This window comes from Aethalodelphis obliquidens, unplaced genomic scaffold, assembly GCF_003676395.1.
Source record: "Aethalodelphis obliquidens isolate GAN/ISIS:26980383/991018 unplaced genomic scaffold, ASM367639v1 scaffold3, whole genome shotgun sequence".
NCBI lineage: Eukaryota > Metazoa > Chordata > Mammalia > Artiodactyla > Delphinidae > Aethalodelphis > Aethalodelphis obliquidens.
Window position 1 is genome coordinate 50,935,242 of NW_020837947.1, and position 11,016 is coordinate 50,946,257.

The window sequence follows — 11,016 nt, forward strand, 5'->3', positions numbered from 1 at the left end:
TTTGACATCACATCTGACTCTAATGGCTTTGCACTTTTAATACTATACCTCCATACCCCTTCCTCTCCCTTTCCAATTCCCCTCTCTCACCTCCAGGGTTCCTAAAGAAAGAAGAAAAGCCTAACCTTTAATCTGAAAGCATGATCTTTTCCTAGAATTTAAAAAAAAAAAAGGTCACAGAAAGATAGTAGAAAGACAGGAAACTTAACTATTTCCCCACTCCTCTGAGTTCTTGGCAAAGTTTATTTTTATTGGAATTTAATTCCCAGGACATTCATTAGACACTCTCCTTATTCAACTAGAAATACTGTATGCATGTCAAAGTTCACTCTAAATGGTTTTTAATTGAACATTTTACCAGGTAAATAATAATGACTTGACTTCAAGTCATTTTGAAAATCACAGTAATTATAAAGCCTCAAAATACTCTGAAATGCAAGTACTTCAAGGTCTTCAAAAAGAACTAATGATTTTATTCTGAAAACACCAAAGTTTAAAATATAGGGTAGGTGCCACCGATTTCTCTTATCTCAGGCCTTGCATAACTGAATGTCAGATGTGTTTTCAACTTGGTATCCTACCCAAGAAAGTAGAAAGTTTTCAGAGAGCTCCCAATCATTCATTCAGATGAGGGGAAAGCCACGTCCTCCCTCTTCCCACAAACATAATTCCCATTTCCACTCCAAGTCCTACATCCCTCCACAGTGCTAGTAAAATATGTCATCTATCCCAACGAAACACACTATAAGTTACTTGAGGGCAGAAACCCTTTATTTCATTTTATGTCCCATCTAGCACAATGCCTAGCACTTAGAATCTAATCAATAAATGTGCTAACACATTTGGATACATCCATAAATATTTTTTAAATATGTAAATACAGAAAAATTATCAAACAAAATTCAGGACAGCTGATTCTAAAAATAAATATGTGAAAGCTTAAAAAATTATAATATCCAGGGCTTCCCTGGTGGCGCAGTGGTTGAGAGTCCGCCTGCCGATGCAGGGGACACGGGTTCGTGCCCCGGTCCAGGAAGATCCCACATGCCGCGGAGCGGCTGGGCCCGTGAGCCATGGCCGCTGAGCCTGCGCGTCCGGAGCCTGTGCTCCGCAACCAGAGAGGCCACAACAGTGAGAGGCCTGCGTACCACAAAAATAAATAAATAAATAAAATTATAATATCCAATGTTAATGAGCACTCTCAGACTTTTTTTTTTTTTTTGATGTGGACCATTCTTAAAGTCTCTATTGAAATTGTTACAATATTGCTTCCGTTTTATGTTTTGGCTTTTTGGCTTCGAGGCATATGGGATCCTAGCTCCCTGACCAGGGATCAGACCCGCATCCCTTGCATTGGAAGGCAAGATCTTAACCACTGGACCTCCAGAGAAGTCCCACCCCCAGACTATTGGGAATTCAAGTTAATTCAACTTTTAGAAAAGGTAACTTGACTCTCTGCAATAAAAGCTTAAAATTTTACATACCCTTTGATTCAGCAATTTTATTTCTAGGTATAGTAGGGACTATTCTAAGGAAATAGGTAGGTGCAAAAATATGAATGTTCAGGAATGTTTATCTCAGTGTTGCTTTCTTAGAAACAAACTATATGTCAAACAATCGGAATTCAGTTAAATAAATTATAGACTAGTCATGAAATCACTGAAATGGAATACTATTTTGCCACTAAATATATGCTGTGGATAAATTTTTACTGCCATGAAAAGTTATTAACAATATGTTAAGTTTTAAATGGAAGGTTAGTAGTTTTTTGTTTTTGTTTTCTTAAAAAACATTCATCATACATAGAAAAGGACATGAAAAGACATACATCAAAATGTTGACGGTAATGGTGTCTGGGTGGGAAAATTACAGGCTTTGTTTTTCTTTTTGTTTATTTATATTGCTTATTCTACTATTTATATCATGTCCATGTATTATTTTTATAAAAATCAAAAAATAGTTTTAATTAACACAGTCTTCTCACAAACAACCATGTCAGTCATATTCACAGTCCTAATAACAGTAAAAAGGATCTGCCAGTTACATTACTTAACTTCAAAACATTCTTACATACATTATCCAAGAAAGTGGAGCATATGAGAAATACTTTCAAAGGAAAAGGAAACCCCCAATCCTGAACAATTTACAAGGTGGGGGAAAAAAATGCTGGTATCTCTGCCAGTTAAGGTTATGAATAATAGAATGATGGTTATTTTTAGAAAATATTTTATCTCCCTTTTCACCTCCATGGGTTCTGACTGACTTCTGAGGTAGATTTCTATTAAGCATCACTGGGTTCACTAATTAAGATTTTTAAAGGGCTGAGGGGATGAAGCTGTAGAAGAAAAGCAGTTCCTTTTGTAGGAAGTAGGAATTAAACTTGATTAGAAATCAATTTCTAGCTCTACCTATCCCCAGGTCTGAAAGTTAAAAGAATTATAATATCCAGTGTTAATGAGCACTCTCAGACTACTGGGAATTCAAGTTGATCTGACTTGAAGTCATCTCTCTTAACACAGACCTAATGGATCGGTTTTATTTTAAGGTTCTACCAAGAAGCAGGCAACATTTAAACAGTGAAAAAGAACTGTGGGAAGAGCCCTTTACAGACTACAAAGTACTTCCATGCTCATGATCCTACTGGGTCTGATGGTATCCTAAGGATAAGCCTCTCCCACAGACATCCCATTTGAGGGTCATCCACATGCATGTTATGTTAAGAGCAGCCAGATTCATACTCTTGGTGCAGACTTTACCCATTGAGCCTTGCTGTTTGTATCTGAACTGCATACAGATTTTTGGCCTGAAATCCTTTTAAGAAGGTCACTGAGCTCCATCTGGGTCATTTTGCAGCATTGTTCTCAGCCACGACACAATGATTAGCACACAGTTCTAAGGGCAGAGGACACATCAAAACACTAAAATCCAGCTCCGACCTGGAGCAGGCCTGAGGAGAAAGTCTTGTTCTCTTATTGACACAGTCTGAATTAGATGGGTGTATTATTGTCACATGAAACCAAGATTGTGTGTTTCCACATATAAAAATCTACATTGCTTTATTGTCTTGTTGTGACACAGAACAGACAATTATGTCCCCATGTTTTAATCTGTGGCCAGGACATCAAATGTCCTAAAAAGGTCAAAGAAATGTGTGAAATTGTGGAGCCCAGCCCTGGGGCCAACACTGTAGCAGGCATGGCAGGTGTGCAGCTGTGTGCAGCTGTGTCCTATCACAGCTGCAGCACTGGCCTTAAAATCACCAAGTCTTGTTACATTGTTTTCCTGTCCATGCCAAAAGCCACTGGCCTTAAAGCAGGACAGAGTTCCACAACCCTTTAGTTATATAAGAGATATTAACACCCATCAGTCTACAGATTCTAAAATATACATTCAGCAAATCTCACCCAGCACAGGCTTTCATGTCTGTTTACATGCTTCAGTTGGCACCATCAAAAACAAAGTTGTTTTTTTTTTTTCATTCTACCCTGGAATATCCCTTCTCTTTTAGGAAAATATTCAATAATCTTATTAGCTTGAGTACAAGTATGGCTGACTTCCCATTCCGCAAGAGGAAGTTTTAGACTTCAGAGATTTTTAAATGATCCACCTTCTACTACTTCTAATAATTTTTTCAAAAAAATAAAAAGTATAAAGATTCGATAAAAAGAACACTTCCTTAGAAGATGCAAGAAGTCTGGTCACCCTTGCAAGACACCTCTATTTCCCTGGAACTCTCCTTTTTCAGACAGTCACTTGTATTCACTGATATTTGCCTTTTTTGAGGCCCTGTTTTTGACTTTCATTTAAAAACTCTGTTACCTCTTGGTTTCTATGAGTCTGTCTTTCACACAAGGAGAGTAGGGCTTGGCTTCTCAGAGCAGTGCTTGGCAAGCACAGAGGCAGGAAACGCAGAAGGGAATGAGTCTGTCAGACTCATTTTCTTCTAGTTCAAATGTTTATTTCAGATTCGGGAGGAAGTGGAGTGGTTCCTTTCCATTTCCTCCTCTCTGGAACCTGTGAATTGTGTAAGGCTTAGAGAGTCTCACTCTACCACACACTATCCTCACCAGTTCACAGATGGAGAAAGAGACTCTTTTCAGAAAACTCCTGGTTTGAACAGAGCAGAATTCATAGCTCTCTGTGCCCTCCCAGGACCTTCTCTTATGGTTTGAGACTAGAGCCTTGAGCAGGACAACCGAGAGCAACACAGAGGACAGGGCTGGTGGGCTCGGGAATATCCTACACCAGCTCCCAAGGGGCAAGCACCATGCTCCGACTGACAAGAGTTCCCAGCCCTGCCACGTGGCACACCTGAGACCACTGCTCAGCCAGGGAGGTCTGACATAATTTGTGAATGCCACAGTGAGATCTGGTCCCAAGCCCACTTTCTAGGTTCCTGAGACTCACTGTTTCTGACATCAGGATGGAGTTTCAGGAGCAAAACTTAAAATATACCTGTTTTAGTAATGAGCTGATTTCAACCTTAAACATGCTGACTTTTCCAATCCACACTCTGATATCTCTATTTTATGGCAAGCTATTTAAATCACTGCACTCACCAGCTCAGCTCTGCAACTTGCTTTATTGTCTATGCAATTGACACAGGTCATTTTTAATGCCAAAGGGAGACCATCAGAAACTAAACTAGAAAATCTTATGGTGAGTTTACTACTAAACTCTAACAGATGTGCCTGCCTCTAACTGTAGGCATTAGGACTGAAGCATAATTTTAGGTACAAATTACTTGCTAAGAATATTTATAGACAGAGAAATTCAGCAAAGACCCTAAGACATTTAACACAGATTATCCTGTAGTTGAGCAATTGATAAGGAAGCCAAACATTGTAAATGCATTAATTATGGTTTGTTTAGGAAAGTTTCCAGGGCAGAGTGCTTGATCTAATCACAATGGTTTTGTCAAAGAGTTTTAAAAGATGAAAATCTGACTCATTATCTCTACTCATAGTCTACTTTTTTTTGAATTGTATTACTGTTTGGTAGTCACTAACCATGTTCACCAAGATCTATGCACATAAAATACATACCCTTAAGTGCAACTATATTTACACTTACTCATATATTTACATTTGCACATCCAATATTACATCTAGCTTTTATGTTATGTTCTGGATGAACACCTGAAACGAATTAACACTTCCATATACCAGAATTCCCTCCTAAGAGCCATTTGTTATGATACATGTGAGCTAACAATATATTGAAGGCATATTACAGTAGATACAATCACAATATTCGCTTTAGAAACCGAAAGTAGTCAAAATATAAATTGAATTGCCATCTGATTTTTTAAAATCCTCTCTACTGGTCACTAACTAAATAGGGCAGACTGATTGTAAGTACAGTAAAGCAATAAGTCTTTTTAATTAAGAAAAACCAGGATGAAGTGGGGGGGGAAGGAAAGATAAAGAAACATTGCAAAGGTCATAATGAGACAAACATTTCTACTTGAAGATATTTTCACTAAAGGACATTAAAGGCAAGCTATGCCAAGTCATGTACTTTTCACACACAAAACTATATTGTATCAAATTTAAATTTGTTACAACTGCTTTGTACATTAAACCAGTGATAACGAAAATGTAACTCAATATCTGATCTAGTGAAACAGCAACCAACATTAGCTCCCAGCCACATGAAGACAATCTCCAATGCCATTACTGGTGTCAGCTAAACCTCTGCCAGTGTGTCTTCTCTGTCCATTTTTAAATAAATTTGTGATTATCTCAATTAGGAAATCTTGAAGGAAGTCTCTATGATGAGGCAATTTTGTTGCTCATTCTCAGCTCCCTGCATTTGCTGTACTTAAAATAGATGCTTATACCAATGTCCTTTCTATTACCCGAAGGGGAAAAAAAATCACATACACACCAGTCCTTTTTCTTTCAGCTCGCAGAGAAGCAACTTGATCCAACCAGTGTTGAAACCTGAGTAGGTCACTGTACACCACGATAAAATTCCCTAATCCCTGAGCCAACTCTCCCTAAGGGGGGGCCTCCTCCGGATCCTCCACTTCCCAGGCTGACTTTTACATTCGCTCTCTCCTCTTTCCCCCTTTCATTTCCCCTACCTTCAAGCCTTGATATGTGATCCACGGTGGGGCTCAGGTTTCCGTTTTTACAGCTTAGGCCGTGCTAGCTGTATACATTCCTTTCTTTCTGCCGGGCTGTGATTACTTACCAGGGCTTAGTTTACACTGGTCCAGATGAAAGCCGTTCAGATGAAGGCAAACACAGCCAGGCAGCTCCAACGGCACCGATATGAAGCTGCACAAGGCCACATTGTGTTCTCGGTGACATTTTGTTGCACATATTTTTATGCAGGGCAACCAACTTGTTAGGTTACTCTACACTTTAGGTTTGGGGAGATGGAGGGGTAATAATACCATGAGGTTCAGGGAGGGGTTTTATTGATGTGGTTATTAACATTAAAAGCAGAAAAATCTTGATGAGTTCAAAATAACCCTTCCAGCTTTTGACTTTGAGAAATCACTTTTAAAATGAGGACTTTTGGTTCTATTATATTAGAAGAATGCATACCGAACAATTCCACTAGAAATGGGATTTCATGACTCACTGGCATGATGTGCATTGACACGACTGAAGATTCTGACCCAGTGTCTCTTACACATTGTTCCAAACTAGGGAGAAAATACTGATCCTTCAGCCAATTGAATTATTTGCTGTGTAAAACTTCTTATTTAATGCTACTGAAATGATAAGGATTAAAACTGAAATGATAAGGATTAAAACTTCAAATAGTAGGTGGTGACTTGGAAGAAAAATAACATTTTAAAAAGAGGAAATTCTGTGCACAAACGTTAATTCCATACTTAGTCCTGCAGCATTGGCTAAAAATTGTGTAATTTTTCCCCTTCACACAATGTTGTTTTTGTTTCTTCCTCACCAGTTCAGACAAACATCTGTTATACTGTAGAAGGACAACTATCTCCCAAACCACGGAGTGCTCCCACAGCCAAAGTCAACAACGTGAGACCCAAGCATCGAGCACAGTCAGCCTTTATATCCAGCCGGGATAACATTTCACATGTTTTGATTAAAATTAGCTAATTTGTAATTCTAGAACCTATGAAACTTAAAAGCTGCCATCCATATAGATCGCATTAGACAGTGTTTTAAAGGGCCAGTGCACACTGTGACTTCTTAGTGGCTTTACCTCTCTCCTCTTCCTCCACTCCCAATTTAAAATGAAATGGAAATGCAGGACAGGAGGGAAAGACGAGTGAGGAAGGATGGTTAGTGTAAACTGTTTGAATTCCATCCCCATGGGAAGACAACTCCTGCTGGTCTCTTTTTTAAAAAACTGTCTATCAATGGAATCAATGGAGGTTTCCATCACAAGGAATGGCACTGATTTCCAAGGCAAATCTTCCTTAACTCTCCTTGGACTGATGCTGCACCTCATGCTTCCAGGCACTAAATTCGTCACCCAGAAATAAAAACCCTTATTCCAAAATGCAGATTGCTACAGACATTTTCTGGAAGAAAGGAACGCTAAGCACAGGCACCTAGGTACAGATATAGGATGTATTATCCGTGTGCCCCTTTCTAAACATGGGCTTCATTCAAGGCACTCTCTAGAATATGCTTGTTCTAATCAAGACAACGTCAAACCGCAATAAATTTTACTTAGTTGCTTGCCATCTTCATCGTTTGTCTTTTAAATAGCAACTTAACCAACCTGACCAAGTCAGTGGGCAGTGTTAAGGATTCTAGGCAGAAGATGGGGAACACCAAGACGGCTGCAGAATTAAAACTAAAGTCCCCCCTGAAATCTGCTACTTGTTTGTAACTCACAGAAAGACAAAAAATACAAATAAAACAATTTTTTAAAAAAATCAAGAAAGACTCGTGAAATCAACACAAAACAAAACCCTCACCGGGCAAAAGCTGCAACTTCATGGAAAATAAGTGGGGGGGGGGGGGGAACGAGGGGGGTCCGGAGCCGAGCGGTGCTCTTGTGCAATCACTCCAACGCGAACAGCTGGAGCGCCAGGCTGCTGCGCTCGCCACCTCTGGAGCACCGCTGGCCTGGCGGGGAGCCCGGCCTCGCCGACAGGACTCCGGGCTGGCCTTTCCGAACAATGGGCAGGCGCTCTGCGAAGGCCGCCCCTCAGACAGCTATCCTGCACCGGGGTTTGCCCGGGTCTGCTTAACTGGGAAGTGGAGCATGCAAAGACGAGCGGGAGGCGGAGGCAGACGAGTGAGAGGAGCGAGCAGCTGCGTGCAAAGCGAGCCGGCCGTCAAAACGGTACCCAGACCCGCGCCGCTCGGGCCACAACTCGCCCCGGCACTGACAGCCCCTTTTACACCGTCGCCGCTGGCTTCTAGTCGGGAAGCGGGATCGAGGAACGGGGAGATGAACTGGGGAGAGGGGTGGAATCCAGCGCTCCCCGGCTGCTCCGGCCCGACGGCTCTTAACTTTGGAGGGATCCCGGGGATGGCTCCCGAGGAAGAGGAAAAAACTACCCCACCGACTAGGAAAGCCTCTTCACCATACCCACCCGCCACTTGGGCTCCCGGTCCCCTCCCTCTGAAACGCGCCTGTTACCAACCTGGGGTTTATAAGGTTAAATAGTATGTGGTTTCCCGGCCGCCCCTCCACCTCCATCAAATCTGAGGAAGGCAAATCTCGGGGATGCAGCCCGAGAGTTGGCCTCGGTTTGCACCTGGAGGAGGAGCTGAGGCGTTCTGGGCATCCTACAGAAACTGACAAGCGCTCCCCTGTACCCTCCGAATCTATACAACGGCCCAAAGGGAGCAGGCGGAAGAAAGAGATCAGGCTATCTGGCCCCGAAGTCCAAAAATACCTTCATTTCCTCATTGATCTCCCTTTTCACTGGGTGAGCCGGTTTCCTGCTTCTTTTATTTTCCGGAGGTCTCCCTTCTTTCTCCATTTCTGCCATGTTTTTGTGTCTGGTTTCTGTGGAGATGAAATGGCTGCTGCCGCCGCCGGCGGTGGTGGCGGCGGCGGCGGCGGCGGTGGTGGAGGTGGTGCTGATGGTGGCAAGGCTGGCGGAGGTAGCGGTGCTGGCGGGGCTGGGGCTGGGGCTAGGCGGGGGGGAGGGAAGGCGGGCACCGGAGAAGCGGGGTCTCTTCTAGCGGCGGAGAACGTCAGTGGCTGTCAGAGGGAAAGGTAGCTCGAGGAGTCTCGGGGATGCCGCCGCCGCCGCCGCTCCTGCTCCCGCTGCCGCCGCCGCCGCCGCCGCCAACGCCGCCAACGCCGCCGCTGCCCCTGCCGCCGCCGCTGCTTCTGCCGCTCCCGCCGCCGCCGCCGCCGCCGCCAGGCTGCATCCTCGGTGCCCCGTGGAGTCGTCAGCCATCTTCCGTCGCTCTGTCCGTCTGCATGGGCGAGGGGAACGTGGGCCGGGCGCGGAGAGAGCGGCTCTGGGCGTGCGTGCGTGGATGTGTGTGTGTGTGTGTGTGTGTGTGTGTGTGCGCCCAGGAGAGCGCGCCAGCCCAGGCGCCCAGCGCCTCCCGCTAGCCGAGCCGGGGGCGGGCCGGGGGCCGGCGCCGGGAGGAGGGGGCGGGCGGGGGAAGGGTGGGGGGGCTAGGACAGCCCCCAGCTCCCGAGCGGGCGTGGCTTCCACCGTCACTGTAGACGCCGATGCTGCGCGGCTCCGGGGGCTGCTCGCGGCCGCTGGCTCATCCGCGGCGGGCACCCGCTGGACGCGGAGCCCCTCACGGCCGCTACCTCGGTACGACGCCTCCCCGGGCCCTCTCCGACTCCGGCCGTCCCCCTTAGCTCCGTGATGAAGGCCCGGGTGGGCTCGGAGTTGGGTTTTGAGCCCGAACTAGAAGCTGCTGAGGAAAAATGAATGTGGTTGAGGGGAGGAGGTTGGGCGGTGGGAGGGCGCGGGGATCCGAGGTCGCGTTGCTAGAGGTCCGCTTTCCTCCCCCCTGAAGAAGGCAGACTGAGCTCGCCCCCTCCGGATGGCAGCGCCGGGGTCTCGGAAGAAGGAAACCACAGTCCCGACCTCCCCACAGCTGCCAGGACAGTGTCCCCTTCTGGGGGCCACCTCCGGGCTCGTGAGGCTGGAGGCCCCTTGGAGAGACCCCCGCGCCCTGCTCGGCTGGTCCCCAATGCGGCGCGGGCTACGTACGACTGCGCTTGCTAGAAGGCTTTTGCCTCTCAATGAACCACTTAGAAGTAGGACATCTCGGCCTTCAGCTCCCTGCTCTTTTTTCTTTCTTTTCCTTCCAGTTCTTTCTCAATCTCTCTCTCTCTCTCTCTCTCTCTCTCTCTCACACACACACACACACACACACACACACACACACACACACAACGTCTCACTACAAAGTAACAGCCTTACCCTGTGACCCCGCGCGCACTCTTGTCCCGGTGCCCTGAGTTTAACCCCCCAAAGATTGGGTGCTGCTGGGAGCGCAGGGTCCCGCGTGGGTTCCATTCTCCAGGGAACGGGACTCCCTAGCCACCCCGGGCGGGACCCTCCCTACCCGCTGGGTGCACTCGTTCCCCTAGACTTCCCTGCGTGCGTCTGCTCTCCCCGAGACGTGCTCGCTCCCCCTGTGCTCGCTCGCCTACTCTTTGGGCCTCTCTGTCCACGCCCGGGGCCAAGCTCGGATGGCGTTTCTCCCTCTCTGGGTTGAGGCATTGGCCTGAACGTTTTGATGAGTTTTCGGTGAGACACGCAGCCCTAAACCGCTCGTACACGCGGCGGGGGACACATTGACGTTCCGGGCTTCGCTTTCCGGCGCCGCGACACTTCGTAATTACCTGACACAATGCGATATGGGGGTGTCCATTGTTCCACTGAGTGTTATAGTGGAGTGTGCATTCTGACAGTCAATGGAATTTTAAGTCAGTGGAACTTAAAATTACACATTTTTTTTTAAGTACTAAAAGACAGAATGAATTCGGTGTGCGGATATGAGTAACCTTTCCATTAAAATCTCAGTTTGGCCTGTCAAATGAGGCTCGTCCTGGGTATTACACTGCCTAATTTGCATTTTG

At 45.6% G+C, this 11,016-nt stretch overlaps 1 protein-coding gene across 2 annotated transcripts in view; it reads right to left on the bottom strand.

Moving 5' to 3' along the window:
* Positions 1–8,988, bottom strand: part of SOBP (sine oculis binding protein homolog) — a 167,535-nt gene extending 158,547 nt beyond the window's left edge. For both annotated transcript variants that reach the window (XM_027089383.1, XM_027089374.1), the window contains exon 1: positions 8,849–8,988. In XM_027089383.1, the coding sequence (XP_026945184.1) occupies positions 8,849–8,944 (96 nt within the window). In that variant the 5' untranslated portion in view covers positions 8,945–8,988. The remainder of the gene's footprint in view (positions 1–8,848) is intronic.
* Between the last annotated feature and the right edge of the window lie 2,028 nt (positions 8,989–11,016).